We start from the raw sequence: 17,143 nt of genomic DNA on the forward strand, positions 1-17,143 counted from the left end.
ACAAATGATTTGAAAAAAATGCAACTGTATTTCGAACTCATCATTTAACTTCAAACAGGTTAGTTGGTTGCCAACCTGATATCGTAGACTTGTTGATCTTAACTTTAAATTGTTCAACTCTGCAAAGGTTTCATTCATAATTTTAATCAAGGGATTTTGTAGTGGTGTTTACTATATGTACAAAATTAACCTGTTTTCATTTGTTGTTTTTAAATAGAATTATTGACCAATGAGAAATTTAAATGACAAATCGTAAATAATGGACTGTACATTTGGAACGGGTAACGATAACAGGACAAACTTTTATTTTTGTGTGCGTTGTGCATAAATGATGAATATGCACACACTATGACTCAGCACAACAATAAAATGTCTTGTTGTTTGTCTCACATTTTACTAGAAAGAATCGGTTAATGTCTATTTCATCTAGACGGATTATTGCGTATTGCACTCACATGGTAGTATTAGTGTCAGTGCGATTGTCTGGGGAATATGTAGAGGAAAACCCGTAGCTTACAAAAAATATAAAATGACTTACAGTTGAAGTCATGCAAAATTTATGAAGGGCCATCATAATAGCATGTACAAACGTACGTATTTAAGAGATAACAAGATCATAAACTAACAGCAATACTTCAATGTCAGGCATAAATGTAAAAAAAAACTCCTCTTCGAATGAATCCGGCCCTCTAAATTTCTCTGGATAAAAAGTTGGAACTGCTGTCTCATGTAGATATGTTTTGATATTTTCTTCCGCAGATACCAGATCCGCGAAGAAGTGTTTGAAATATACATTTTCAAAATTCAATCGAATTCATTTGAATTGTAGGTAACCATTCAGTCCATATTTGTTGAAGCTATAAGCTTGTTAAAAAAAAAAGTTACACAAAATTTTAAAAAGATCTTCCTAAAATTAGTATTCAAACATTAATACTACATTTTTTTTGAGCCTACGAAATTTATTTGACGGTGGCGTCATCATTTAGGTTCAGTCTGTGGTTAAAGTTTTTTTAGACATCAATAACTTTGTCAACCCTACATGTAGTGTTATGAAATTTGGACATAACCTTGTTTATGACCAACAGGCAGTATCCAGAGCACAATTTGGAAAATATTTATTTTATTTTTTCTGTATTTTACTGATAAATGGACTTAGGTTTTTACAGTTAACAATAAGATAAAGTTTGTTACACATCAATTAATTTGTCATACCTTAATAGATTTTTATGAACCTTTGGCAGAAGCTTTTTATTGATTAAGAGATTATGTCTGAAACTTTTTATTGATTAAGAGATAATGTCTGAAGCAAACCTTGAACATATATATTTTTTTTCCTTTTTAGTATTTTTCTAATAGATGGACTTAGTTTTTCAAAGTTAACATTTACAGACAGTCTGGGATTTAAATAATTTTTCACAGGGTAAATTTGTAAACCCTAATGGATTGTTATGACACTTGGACAGAAGCTTATCTTCAAGACCAAGAAATAACACCTAAAGAAAACGTTTAAATTTATTTTTTAAATTCTGTATTTTACTGATATAAATGGACACTCTTTTTAGTCAACATTTCACTTTTACACTGGCAGCAACACTCGATGGCGAAACACAGGGTTCCGCGGAACCCTTTACGATTTTTTTTAGGAATAAAACACATCCTAAAGTATCCAATCTGTTTATCTAACGGTTGAAGCCGATGCCTTATGAAAGTATACAATCTATTGTAAACTTCCTGAATGGAAAATTATCAGATGAATAAGATCTACAAATTTGTCAACATGACTGAAATTGTCAGTTAACTCTTAATGGAGTAATTCACCTTTAATAGGATTAATATTACTAAAAAGTGGTTATTGTTGAAGATGCAGGTAAGCAAAACAAGATCTTACGAGCTTCTCGTTAGCTCACATGTTCGAAAGGCAGAATAAGCTTTTATTATCACTAACCGTCCGTAAACTTTTACAAAAATCTTCTTAAACCACTCGGCCAAATTTGATCAAACTTGGCTACAATCATCATTGGGGTATTTGATTTAAAAATTGTGTCCGATGACCTTGGCTGCCAACCAAAATGACCGACATGACTAAAAATAGAAAATAGGGGTAAAATGCAAGTTTTGCCTATTATTTTTTAAAACTACTATAAAAAGAAAAATTCTAACTGTAGCAAAAATGTTCATAATATTGAGGTGTAACTATTTTTTTTTACGTCCAAACTGTCAAACCAATTATTATAGTAGTTATTGCCCTTAAATGACGAATTTTACCACTTTAAAATTGTTTTCCCTACTATCTCGAATTATAAAAGATGGAAAAAAACTTTAAGAAACAAAAATAAACAGCAAGACAAGATATACACATAAGTCAACGAGATTAATGTCGTCAGACGACTCATCATGAGAGTTATTGCCCTTTAATGTTAATTTCAATGTTCAATGTTTGCCTATTATCTTGAAAATTGTTATAGAAAGATATAAACTTTAAATATCACAAATGATCAGGAAGACAAAATATACAAATAAGTAAATAGTTTTAATATTCAGCCGACTGGTTGTTGGAGTTATTGCCCTTTAATGATATTTTTTTTACATTTTCGTCTTACCTGCGACGAAAGTCGCGGAAAGCGAGATATAGGGTTGCTTTTCCAGCTACGACTACGATTTTCTGTTTAAATTAGTTTGATAGGAACTACTTGTGATAGATCACTGATATTGACGATGAAAGTTGCATTTCTATTAGTACATATCAGTTTGATGACAATTTTTAGGCCCTGCCCCCCTTAGACATGGTCAAGTTATTTGAATTAATAGGCAATTTTCAATGTTAAGTTTTCTGTTTAAGGGCATACGATACAGTTTCGATCACATAATGACTTTTCTACGAAAATTTGCAAACAAGCTATTTTTTACCTAAGCTATTCAAATATGTAATAAAAAATATACCTTCATGTGCTACTTTAAGAGATAAAAGGGGTCGAAATGTTAGACATTTACTCAAAATTTCGGTTTTTTGGACATTTCTTTCCTTTGGATAGACACACCTAACTTTTTTATTTCAACAGATAAACACAAGCGGATTTTTGTAGAAACATTATGAAAATCTTCTTAAAATAAATATGCTCTTAATATGTATAACATTTCTTTGGAAATAATTAATGTTTAACAAAGTTTCAGGATTTTAGGAAAAAAACGGATATTTTTGCGGTATATTTATCAAATTTAAAAAAATGTCAATGTTGACTTTTTCATTAAAATTGGTACAAATAATCTTCATACTTAACCAAACATAATGCCATTTTAAAAAAGAGGGGTCCATGTTCTTGTTTTCAAGTTAAATCTGTTTAAGTCATGAAAAACAGTAAAAAAATGACTCTTTTTTCGATATGTCTCAGTTTGACGTCGCGAAAATAACATTTTACGTTAGCAACGTCATTAAATCCCCTGTAACTGTATCGTATGCCCTTAAGTTAGTTTGAAGTTTGATAGGATTGACTTGTGATAGATCAATGATATTTTGTGTAAAGTTGCATTACTATTAGTACATATCAGTTTTACTACTATTTTAAGGCCCTGTCCCTTAGGACATGGTCCAGTGACTTTGAATTAATAAGCAATTTTCAATGTTAAGTGTTCTGCTTTAGTTAATTTGACGTGATCTACTTGTGATAGATCAATGATATTTTGTATGAAGTTACATTACTGTCTGTACAGCTCAGTTTGTTGACCATTATCTGGTCCTGCCAACAAGATCATGGTCCAGTGACAGAATTAATAAGCAGTGTTGCCGTCCATCAGATTGTCTATTTCTGAATTTTATTCCGATAGGCGAGACATATCTCTGCTTCAATTGATAATAAAATAAAAAGATCAAAAGAAACTTTAGAAAGGAAACTTTATTAGCAGGATAAGATTGGCAAACATGTTAACATGATTTAATTTTTCAGTTAACATTTAAATTAGTTGTTCTCTTTACATGATAATTTTTACTAAAAAGTGGCCATTGTTGAAGATGCATGTGAGCAATACATATCCTCTAGCATGTCTAGCTGTAGTTTGTTCTTAATTGTTGCTGTTACATGACTGTCCTATGTTAGATGAAAGGATTACCGCCTTTAGTTTTCTCGTTTGAATTGTTTAACATTTGTAATGTTGGGGCAATTCAGAGTTTTCTATGAGGCATAGGTTTTGTTCATTGTTGAAGGCTGTATATTTTGTCTATTTTTTTATATACATGGGTTTATCATGAGAATTTTGAATAATTCATTTTGTTTATGTAATTTGCTTAGTATAATAAAACACAGGATCAATTTTCTGTTCTTAATTCAGATCTAAAAGAGAAAATAATGAAAATGAAAATTGAGTAGGAAGAAGTTATACCAAAACATATTAGAGGTATATATATAATTAGTTCATGTCATGTATTTTTACATTTTATAACTCCACAAGGTGAGTATTACACCACAAGGAAGTCTGATTTATGGTGGAGGAAGCCGGAAAATTCTAAGAGAACTATCAGCCTTCTAGGCAAGAATATCCAAACAAAAGACATATTTACAGATTGATCTCCAGGTCAAAGTCGCTGGCCATTTTGACCAATCGAGGCCCCCAAAGTACTCATTCTAGTTTAAAGTCCAGTCTGTGTAACAGAGATGTGCTTGGGAGGTTGAATATCACCCTACTACTGTTCTGAAATGGCCAATGTTTTGAATCTGATACACAATTCCTATTATCACAAAACACAGATCAAGTTCGAATTAGGGTGGCCTCAATTTTAGCATTCTTTACATGTAGTTATGCCCCTATTTAAATGAAATATTTGCCGAATTGGAAGTTTCCGCCCGATAACTTTACTTTGCCTCAACCAAACATTGTGAAACTTATACACAGTGCTTACTACCATCAAAATACAAATTAAACTTGAATTGATGGCGTCACTTTCACCGTTCTAGAGTTATGTCCCTTTTCAAATGAAAAACAAAATTCTAAATATTCCGTATATTATCAAGCAGGGGATTTGTTTCCCGTAGACATATTTTGCTCTTTCTTCATTTTGTTTTCAAATTAGAATAAAGGGTATTCGTAAGCATACACATGCAAATTTGCATGCAGTCAGATCTCAGTAGGCCAGTACATACTTGCCTAGGCCAAATTCTTTTTTTCTTTTGCCATTGACTTATGACACTTGGTATGAAGATTTATCACTAAAAGACGGTAAGTGTATTGTTATGACTGTTTGGGACCTTGACCTTTGACACAGTCGTCAAATAAAGTTATGTCTCGCTTTTCGTATTTAGTATATGAGTTCACCACCAAAAGACAATGAGTCTTATTCCATGGGCGATGACGACTGACCTTGTCCATTCAATAAAGGTCAAATAATTGATTTAAAAACCCCAAAACCATGTATTTTAGTTTTCCTTTGAATGAATTTACTATTAGTTTAAAGTACCGATCCATGGTTAACCAAGACAATATTTTATTGTCTTTTTTTTACGGTATAATTATCTTGGGGGAGTTTCAATAATAGTGTTATCTAAACAATCATATATGATGTGATGGCCAATGAGACAAATCTCCAACAAAGGACAAGCTCGTATAACAATGGAGGTTGTCATCCAGTCTTCAACGATATTTAGAACCGATGCTGTATAGTAAGTTATAACTTCAAAGGTTCAAAGATTTCAAAATGTGAAACAACTCAGTATACCATAGACTTTATTATCTTTTTTATGCATGTTTTAAATGAAAATATATACATTTGTAATGCATATAAAAGTAAAATTTTTATTTGAGCCTCGGTGGCCGAGTGGTCTATGTAGTCCAACTGCTGTATCACAAGCATGTGAACACTAAGGTTGTGATTTTGAATCCCCGACGTGGCTGGAGTGCTCGACTCCAATCATAATTAACTACGAATGTCAGTTTTCCTACAGAAGGTCGGTGGTTCCGGGCAGTAAAGTTTCCTCAACCTATAAAAACTGACCGCCACGAAATAATCAACATTGCTGGAAGTGATATTAAGCATCAATCAGTCAATCAAATTTTTATTTCTAAGTATATACTATTATAGAACATATTAGCACACTTTCTATGTTTTCAGACCAAATGAAAATACAAATAAAAGACTGGGAAAAAAAGGATGAGATGTTTGTGACTACAAGAGCCAGTGATTACGTCATTAAACATTTAAAGGACAACAGTTGTTTGACTTTAACTGCCCCATCAGGAGTAGGGAAATCTTTTATTGCAAGACACACAGCACTAGTTTTACAGAAAAAAGGATACACAATAATACCAGTGAAAAAACCAGATGATATCGAAGCTTATTATCAACCTGGTAAACAGACTGTCTTCATTGTGGACGATATTTGTGGAAATTTTACTGCCAACCAACAACAAATTGAAAGTTGGAAACAACTGTTACCTGTGATAGACACAATTATTGCAGACACATGTTGTAAGATTATTGTATCTTGTAGGTAACAAGTCTATAGAGATGATAAGTTTAATATATTAATACCTTTTAAATTCAGTGAATGTAATTTAATGTCAGATAAGTTATGCCTTACATCTGTAGAAAAGAATATTATGGCAAACAAATATATTGGTTCAAGCTTGGACAACATTGATAAGTTATCACAAAATATTGAATTCTTTCCACTTTTATGCTATTTATATCATGGGGGGAAACATGGTGATGTTAAAGAATTTTTCAAAAACCCATGTATTGTCTATCAAAATGAACTAGACAGTTTAAGTAGGTATGGTGATGAAGGGAACTATAAAATATGCAGTCTAGTTTTACTAGTTCTATTCAATAATGAACTGACAGAAAAATGGTTCCAGGGTAAAGTGACAGATGAACAACGATGTTTCATAGAAGACACATGTGAGGCTTGTAGATTGAACAGAGGTACTTCCAAGGCAGAACTTAAAGAGGCCCTTCTCACTCTAGATGGCACATTAGTTTATAAACAGAATGGTATTTATAGAACTATACATGATAAATTGTTTGACTTTCTTGCTCATTACTTTGGTCAGAAAATGATTGAATGTTTAATAGACCATGGTGATATTGATTTAATACATGTACGTTTTATTTGGAGACAATCACCAGATGCCAAGAACAGTAAAATAGAGTTCATTACTAGTATTGAAATTCCTGGTGATTATTTAGAATCATATTTAAAAAGGTTTATAAAGGACTGGTCAACTGGAAAAGTGAGAGTTATATTCCGTAACAATAATATGGAAGTACCATTATTTCGACAACAGTTATTACAGAACTTAAAACAGCTGGACAAATCACAGCAAGTCACATTAGCCAATACCAAGGATACAGTGTTACCAAAAGAGCATCATGGATCAGGAACTACTCCACTGATAATACCTTGTCATAATGGGTATACTGATATGGTACAGTGGATGTTACAGAATGATGTGGATGTGAATCAATGTCGAGACGATGGGGTTTCTGGACTGATGATGGCAAGTGAGGAAGGACATACTGATATAGTAATAATGTTGTTAGAGAGGAATGCTGATATAAACCTATGTAACAAAAATGGCTGTAGTGCATTGTTCATGGCCAGTCAGAATGGACATACTGATATAGTAAAGTTGTTGTTAAAGAGGAATTCTAACGTTGATCTACGTAACACAAATGGCTGCAGTCCTCTGTGCATGGCAAGTCAGATTGGACATACTGATATAGTAAAGTTGTTGTTAGAGAGGAATTCTGACGTTAATCTATGTTACAATACAGGCGGTAGTCCTTTGTACATGGCAAGTGAGAATGGGCATACTGATATAGTAATGCTGTTGTTAGAGAGGAATGCTGGTATTGATCGATGTGACAATGATGGCTGTAGTTCTCTGTTCATGGCAAGTCAGAATGGACATACTGATATAGTAAAGTTGTTGTTAGAGATGAACCCTAACGTTGATCTTTGTCGCAATGATGGTCTTAGTCCTCTGAGCATAGCAAGTCAGCAAGGACATACTGATATAGTAAGATTACTGTCAGAAAAAAAATCCCCAGAGTTGATCTTTTTTGATGATGGTCTTTTTTAAATATCTTGTTGTTCTATTTGTTATCTATTGCTAATCATCATCCATTACTTCTTTTTCTGTTTGATGTCTATTTATTTTTATCCCAATAACTCTGTCTGTGTCTGTATCTATTGCTTTTCATCCCATTACTTCTGTCTCTGTTAGATATATACTAATATTCATCCCATTATTTCTGTCTCTGTCTGATATCTCCTGTTATTTATCCCATTATATCTGTTTGTGTTAGATATCTTCTGCTTTTCATCCCATTATTTCTGTCTCTGTTTGATATCCACTGTTTTTCATCCCATTACTGTTGTCTCTGTCTGATATCTACTACTATCCACCTCATTACTAATGTCCCTTATGTAACCATGGTTACAGGACACACGTAGCATAGCCTCCCTTCACATAGATATTTCTTGATTTTTCCATCAGGAACAGAAGAGACATATTTGATTTTGATGTGAAGTAACACCATTGTGATGTTGCCAATGAATATTACTGTACAACACTTAGTAAACATTGTAATTCTATCCTTATTAGTTTTTTTTTTGTAGTTTCTTCATTGTTTTCTACAGTCACATTTCTTTCGTCTTGATTTCATCACTTAGAACAGAAGAGACATATTTAATTTTGATGTACAGCAAAACTATTCCGTTGATGTCAACGAATATAACTGTACCATACTCAGTAAACATTGCAATGCTATCATTACTTATTTGTTTTAGTTTTTCCATTGTTTTTTTCAATCACATTTTTTTCGTCTTGATTTGACATGTTTGAATACCAGAAACAGAACAGTTTGATGTTCAGTGAAACCAGTCTGTTGATGCGAATGAACATTACTGTATCACACTCGGTTAACATTTCAATGCTATCATTACTTATTTGTTTGTTTTAGTTTCTTCGTTGTTTTCTTAAGCCACATTTCTTTCATTACCAGGAACAGAAGATGCATATTTCATTGATTGTGCAGTAAAACCATTCTGTTCGTGCCAATGAATATAACTGTTTCACACTCAGTAAACATTACAATGATATCACTTATTTGTTTTAGTTTTGTGTATAATATAACTGTTCCACAATACTCTCATTGTTATTCTCTTATGTTTCCTAAAATCACATAAAGCAAACCCATTCTGTTGATGCCAATGAATTCAACTATAAATCAGGGGTGGTCTTTCTTTTTTGTTGCTTACTATGCAGTATGGGATTATTCATTGTAAGAGGCTGTATGGTGACCTATATTTGCATACCGTATACGTCATTTGGTCTCTGGTCATGCTGGTGGAGAGTTATCTCATTGGCAATCATACCACATCTTCGTATTTTTATATGTACCACACTTAGACAAGATCGTAATTTTTTCATTACTTAGTTGTGTTCAGTCTTGATTTTATCAACAGGAACAGAATAGACTTATTTGTTATAACTGTAATTCAGTGGTTGTCGTGTGTTGTTGTATATCATATTTGTTTTTCGTTTATTGTTTGGTACATATATCAGACCGTTACATGTAGTCTCTCGTTTGAATTGTTTTAACATTATTTTGTCATTTCGGGGCCTTACAAAGATTACTTTGCGGTATGGGTTTTGCTCATTGTTGAAGGCTGTATGGTGAGCTATAGTTGCTTACATTCGTCTTCGTTTGGTGTCTGATGGAGAGTTGTCTCATTGGCAATCGTACCACATCTTCTTATTTTTATATGTAAGACACTCAGTAAACATTTTTATTCTATCATTACTTTTAGCTAAAATTGTCATAATTTTCTAAAGTCACATTTCTTTTGTCTTGATTTTATCATCAAGAACAGACGAGACATATCTAATTTTGATATGCTGTATTCTTTACATAATATGTATTCAAGTTAATATTATTTGGTTTTATTACTTGTGTTGTTGGATTATTGATTAAATGCAGGTGTGGTAGAAGTCTTTTTACATAATGTCATTTTATGATAATTTGTTTTTTGTTTTTGTTTTTTTTTTTTGCTATCAATGTAGATTTCTGTTTTTTAACTCTGGATTTTGTACATAATACTCATGTAAATTAAGTTTACAAATTTTGCTAACATTACTTGTGTTGTTGGATTATTTACTAGATAGGTCGTGTGATAGGACTCTTTTTTCATATTGTCATTTAACAATAATTGGTATTTTTTCTCTCTACATTTTGTACAAAATACTCATCTTGATTAAGGTTACATATCTTTTTTATCATTACTTGTGTTTTTGGATTATTTGTTTAATGGAGAGTGTGGTAGTACTATTTTTTTCATATTTTCATATTATGATAATTTGTTTTGTTTTTTGTAGCTATCAATGTTGCTTTCTGTTTTTATACTCTAGATTTTGTACATAAAACTCATGTAAACTAAGCTTACACATTTTGCTATCATTACTTGTGTTGATAGATTATCTACTAAATGGAGCGTGTGAAAGGTATTTGTTTTCAATTTGTCATTTTATTAATTTCTTTGCTATCAATATTGATTACTATTTACTTCTCTACATTATGTACATATTAAAACTCACGATTAAGCTAATTGAATTTATAACTAACTGGAGGGTGTGGTAGCATTCTAATTTCTTTAATTGTTTTTTTTTTTTCTTTCAATATTTTTTACTATTCTATATTTTGTGCATAATACTCGTATTGATTAAGTTTACATATTTTGCTTTCATCACTTGTGTTGTTGGATTATTTACTGAATGGAGCGTGTGAAATTACTCTTTTTTTCATAGTGTCATTTAATGATTTATTTATTGTTTTGCTACTATCAATGTTTTTTTCTATTCTACCTATTGTACATAATATGTATTATGTTCACAGATTTTTCTTTTATTGGATTATTTGTTAAATGGAGCGTGTGGTAGTACTATTTTTTTCATATTGTCAATTTATGATAATTTGTTTGTTTTTTTTTTAGCTATCAATGTTGCTTTCTGTTTTTCTACTCTAAATTTTGTACATAAAACTCATTTACATAAAGCTTACAAATTTTGCTATCATTACTTGTCTTGTTATATGATTTACTAAATCATGTAAATGGAGTGTGTGGTAGGGATATGTTTTCATTTTGTCATTTTACCCATTTTTTTCTATCAATATAGATTCCTATTTACTTCTCTACATTATGTACATATTAAAACTGACGTTTATTAAAGATGTTCGCTACTCAGTTTCAAAATAATAAGCTTTGCATAACACTGGTGAATAATAATATAAGATTCACAAAGGAAATTAAAGTGCGAGGTTTGTGTGCTGGTTTAAGAGAAGCAAGTTTCTGAAAATATGGCGGAAAAAGTTCTCTCTTGATTTTTCATAGCATTATAATTTCCTAGTTTTATTTCTCAAAACATATTAGAAAATAACTCGGATTTGATTAGACATTTACAAATGACGTCTTATCTTGTGTGTAAAAGATTACTGAAAATAAAAATGAGTAAAAAGAGTGAAAAATATTTAATGGCGTTTAAATAGATAAAACGAAAGGATTCCGAAAATCTTCCAAAAAAGCATAAAATATGGCGAGCGAACATCCTTAAGTTTACAGATTTTGCTGTCATAAAAAAGGGTTCCTTTAGTAAAACTGAAGTTCTTAGAATTGTTATTTGATTCGTGTCACAGATTTAGGATTTTTATAATTGAGAAATATGTAAAAGAACTAGTTATATTGATCTGTTAAAAGTTCTACAGAACTTTATATGTTACTTGTATATACATTGTTATGACTTTACACTGTATATAGATATAAGAAGATGTGGTATGAGTACCAATGAGACAACTCTCTCATCCAAGTCATAATTTGTTAAAGTAAACTATTATATGTCAAAGTACGGACGGTCTACGTCCACTTGTATTTGTATTATTTGTATTTTTATCCATCTGACGAGTTAAGACTCTTTCAACTGATTTTTATAGTTCGTTCTTATGTTGTACTGTTACACCACTGTCCCAGGTTAGGGGAGGGTTGGGATCCCGCTAACATGTTTAACCCCGCCACTTTCTGTATGTATGTGCCTGTCCCAAGTCAGGAGCCTGTGATTCAGTGGTTGTCGTTTTTTTATGTGTTACATATTTGTTTTTCGTTCATTTTTTGTACATAAATTAGGCCGTTAGTTTTCTCGTTTGAATTGTTTTACATTGTCTTTTCGGGGCTTTTTTTAGCTGACTGTGCGGTATGGGCTTTGCTCATTGTTGAAGACCGTACGGTGACCTATAATTGTTAATTTCTGTGTCATTTTGTCTCTTGTGGATAGTTGTCTCATCGGCAATCATACCACATCTTCTTTTTTATATTCAACACGGAGCCTTGGCTCACATTGAATAGCAAGCTATAAAGGATAGTTTGTCTATCACAAAAAAGTCATGTTCATTTGTATTAAGGATGTTAGCTCCACTGTTTAAATAAATAGCTTTTGCAAATACTGTAAGACAGTTATAGTAAGACAGTATATTCAAATAATAGAACTGAAAAAGCAGAACAAAGTGCTTGGCCTCGTTTTCGTGATATAAGCTGTTGAGAATTTTATGGGGAATGATTCCCTCTAGTTCCTTTATACATTTAACATTGATATTTTATCTTTCAAAACTATGAAAAAAATGATTTCTTTGACTGTAAAATATAAAATGATTATTACTTATGTGTTAATTATGAATAATATATGCTGATTGTTACTATTTTGTATTGTTATGAAAGGTATATATTGTTAATATTTGTAATACAAAATTATTTTTCTTATCAGAAAAATAACCAGAATAGAAATATTTGTTAGTTTTATATTATATAATAAATGTTTTTTTTATTCCTTCTGTTCATTTATTTTCAATATAGATATCACCAGTGAATAGTGACATACTTTTTCTGGCAATGTATTTTGAAATTATCTCCCTTAGATAAATGCTTGTTTATGTTAATTATGAAAGTTCACGATATTTAGAATACTTTACCTTTTTAGATTTTAGCTTAATTTTCTAGAATCAGTTAAAAATCTATGCGACAGTTTTTACTCATGATTTTTTTTTTTTAGATTTCAGTGTTATTCTAAAGAAATTTATGCGACAGTTTTTACTCTTTTTGCAAACTGTCAAACTCAGATTTTTGTTTAATGTCTGAGATTAAGGGTTCAATTATTTTTCTGTAATTATAATCATCCAAGAGTACGTCTTGAACATTAATTTTGAAATTATTTGTTTGATAAATTGAAGAAAAACCTTTAAGTCAAATGTGTTATTTCCATTGTAGTTTAAGTACAAATGTATTGATTGTGTAATGTAATGTTTGAAGTAATGTTTGGTAATCCATACGATTTCATGCTGTAAATAGTGAAATTTAAAAAGGGATAGTCCAAGAAGATAAACTAAATTTTATTTGGGTATCATTTATTTCATAATTGTTAGGAAAAAACAATAATAAAAAACAGGATTAAGTAAAAATATTTTAATTATGTGATATGTAGTTTGAAAGTAATGTTTGGTAACCCACAAGATTTCATGTTGTAAATAGTGGGATTAAAAAAGAAATAGTCCAACCTTTTCTGATGAAGAACTGAACATGCTAAACCTAATTGGGTAGTCATCATGGTCATTCAATTCGTAATTGTCAGGTAAAACAATATAAAAGAAGCCAGAAAGTTTGTAAAAAAGGAGATTTGAATCTAAGGCATTGTAAAGGGGATGATTAAGAAATTAGATATTGGACTAGGAACTACATAATGACATTATCATGCTTATATAAAAGAAGTTCTATGAAAATGAAAGAAAAAATGAAACTAAGACTTTTTGAAGGATGTTCACTCCTTTATTTCCAAGTAACAAGCTTTTTAAAAGACTGTTAATAATTGATAAAATATACATAAGGGATTTCAAAAATAAAAAAAAAAATTGAGAAGTCCGTATCCTAGTTTTTTAGATATATTATCAATTGAAAATGTGGCGGAAAATGATTCTCACTAGATTTTTCATACATTTTACATTGGAACCATTTTCTTTTCAAAAACTATGAAAATAAATATATAGGATTTTATAAGATTTTCAAATATGGCCTTTTAAACTATATGCAATAAAATTTTGAAAAGAAAAGTAGGAGTTAGCGGGCAAATGATTCATTGGTAATACATTAATAAAGCTAAAGGATTCCGAATATCTTACATTGTTTTTATTGATTGTACATATGTATATATTTGGATGTTGAAATAATAAACATTTACAATGGAGAATGTGTGTGTTGTGATATATTTAATAATAAGCACCACAGTCTGGCCCAACCTCGATCATCCTCCAGTAAACAACCAACTTTATTATATGTCAGCTATCCTAACCCCTACAGTGAACCAAGGGATGAAGGTCAAAGTGCATACTAAGGTATACTTCATCCTTGTCAAATCAAAATAAAAAAAACGTTGTATGACAAAGAGACAATTGACATAGATGTTTGGTACTGTAAGTCAGTGTCTGTTAGAGAGGAGACCCAGTTATCTAACCAATTTCTGTATTTTCTCAATACAGTTTAAAGGCTGATAGGGTTTTTAGGGAGTCTTTCTATTTTTTTTTAATTCCAAGTCGAGTGAATTTTGACATTCAATGCCTAATTGATCCAATGAATATTGTATGGAGATATGCCACCCTCCCTCTGGAAGTCAGAAGTTTTCTTTAAAAGTCAATTTCAAATTGTTCCCCTGACGATCGTATGTTGAGAATTCGCCTTTCGTCTAAAAGTCAGTGTAATGTGACAGTCAATCCCAAATTGTTTCTCCGACGATCGTCTGTAGAGATATCGCCCTTCCTCTACACGTCAGGTGTCTAATTTGACAAACATTCATAATCAATATATTGTTTATATGACGATCGAGTGAAGAGATACCACTCTACTTCTAAAAGTCAGAATGTAATGCGACAGTCAATCACCAATTGTTCCTCCGACGATCGTCTGAAGAATTATCACCCTTCTTCTACAAGTCAGGAGCGTAATTTGACAAACATTCATAATCAATATATTGTTTATAAGACGATCGTGGGAAGAGATACCACCCTTCCCCTAAAAGTCAGGAGTGTAATGTGACAATCAAATCCCAATAACTAGTATTTTCATGACGATCTTCTGAAAGGACATGTCTCTCGCACTGGAAGTTAAGCCTGTAAGGTGATAGTCAATCTTCAATTGTTCCTATGAAGATCATGAATAGAAACACCACCCTCCAACTTCAAGTCAGAGGTATGAGGTGACAGTCAATCGACAATTGTCCCAATGACGATCGTTTAGTTAGATACCGCCATCCCTGAAAAGTCTGGAGCGTAATATGACTGTGCATCCTCAAGTGTGTCCCTGACGATCGTATGAAAAGTCACGTACCTCATTTTACAAGTCAGTGATCTAATGCGACAGTCAATCCACAATTAATGCCATGACGATCGCGTGAAAAGATACCGCCCTCCCCTTACAAGATGGAAAACAAAAACAAAACAATTAATCCATGACAATCGGGTGAAAAGACATAATCCTCCACTTTATACAAGTCAGGGTTTTAGTGTGGCGGTCAATTCTTATCATTCACATGACGATCGGGCGAAGAGACACCCCCCCCCCCCCCAACTACAATTCAGAGATGTAATGTAAAAGTCAGTCTGCCACTGTTTACATGACAATCGAGTGAAAAGACATCACCCGCTCATTACAATTCACAGGTATAATTTATAAGTCAGTCCGCCACTGCTTCCTTGACAATCGAGTGTAGAGACACCACCCGCCAACTGCAATACAGAGGTGTAATGTTATATTCAGTCCGCCACTGTTTTATGACGATCGGGTGAAGATACACCAACCGCCCACTACAATTCAGAGGTGTAATGTTATAGTCAGTCCGCCATTGCTTCCATGACGATCGAGTGTAGAGACATTACCCGCCTACTACAATTCAGAAATGTGATGTTATATTCAGTCCGCCACTGCTTCCATGAAGATCGGGTGAAAAGACACCACCCGCCCACTACAATTCAGAGGTGTAATGTAATAGTCTGTCCGCCAATGCTTCCATGACAATCAAGTGAAGTGACACCACCCGCCCATTACAATTCAGAGGTGTAATGTAATAGACAGTGTCCGCCACTGCTTCCCTGACAATCGAGTGAAGAGACATCACCCGCCCACTTCAATTCAGAGGTGTAATGTAATAGTCAGTCCGCCACTGCTTCCATAACAATCGAGTGAAGAGACATCACCCTCATCTTCAGGTCAGAGGTTTAATATGACAATAAATCCCTAATTAATCTCCTGACGATCTCGTGATAAGATAAGATACCGTCTTCCATTACAAAGAAGGAAAACAAAAACTTAAGTCAATACGAAAAAAATCAAATCATGTACGATAAAATAATAATCAGTCTATGTACATTGATTTTTTTCAGATCATTAACTAATGAATATGTCAGTAGCTTATCATCCATTTGAAAACTCCTGTTTGTACGTTTTACATTGAGCTAGTTCGTCTAATTTTTTACCAGATCTTTTGAAATTGCCCCTATAAACAAGAGTAAAAGTACATCAATTGAGCAAACTTTCAATGCGAGTAGCCCTGTTGTGATTACCTTTCCCAAATATTAATGAACGTTGACATGAAGTGAGGAGCTCATCATGTCGAATAAACGTCAATACCGGTAGCCATGTAGTGATATGTAGTCAAGACCAAGTGCTCACTTTGACAAATAAACGCCATGTTAAGCTTACCATGACAGACAAACGTCATTAACATTTACCATGCAGCTGTTTGTAATAAAGATTTCACTATGACGGGCAAACGACAGGTTGAGCTTGCAATGACGACACACGTAAATGCAAGTAGCCATGTAATTGTATGTTAAACTCATGGCAGACGAACGAACATGCAACTAGCCATATAATGTCATGAAGAGCTCTCGTAGACATACACACGTCAATGCCGATTGCCATGTAGTGTAATGATAAATGCGATACAAGTAGCCATAAAGTGCCATATAAAACTCATCATGGCAGACAAATGTATCCACGAGTAGATATACAGTGTCATGTAAAGCTTACCATGACGGAATAACTTTAATGAAAATACCCATGAT

At 32.4% G+C, this 17,143-nt stretch overlaps 2 protein-coding genes across 8 annotated transcripts in view; both read left to right on the forward strand.

The window, feature by feature from the left end:
- LOC127721327 (ankyrin-3-like) overlaps positions 1–17,143 on the forward strand; it is a 262,076-nt gene that overhangs the window by 165,868 nt on the left and 79,065 nt on the right. The window lies entirely within an intron of this gene.
- LOC127722268 (ankyrin repeat domain-containing protein 29-like) lies at positions 7,246–8,070 on the forward strand. Its single transcript, XM_052229161.1, has one exon. The coding sequence runs from the start codon at positions 7,246–7,248 to the stop codon at positions 8,068–8,070; it is 825 nt and encodes a 274-aa protein (XP_052085121.1).

This window comes from Mytilus californianus, unplaced genomic scaffold (assembly GCF_021869535.1).
Source record: "Mytilus californianus isolate M0D057914Y unplaced genomic scaffold, xbMytCali1.0.p SCAF_12, whole genome shotgun sequence".
In the NCBI taxonomy this organism is placed as follows: Eukaryota; Metazoa; Mollusca; class Bivalvia; order Mytilida; family Mytilidae; genus Mytilus; species Mytilus californianus.

What these genes read in the sequence shown, in the direction of transcription:
- LOC127722268 (XM_052229161.1), top strand. Translation starts at nt 7,246, where the DNA reads ATGGAAGTACCATTATTTCGACAACAGTTATTACAGAACTTAAAACAG.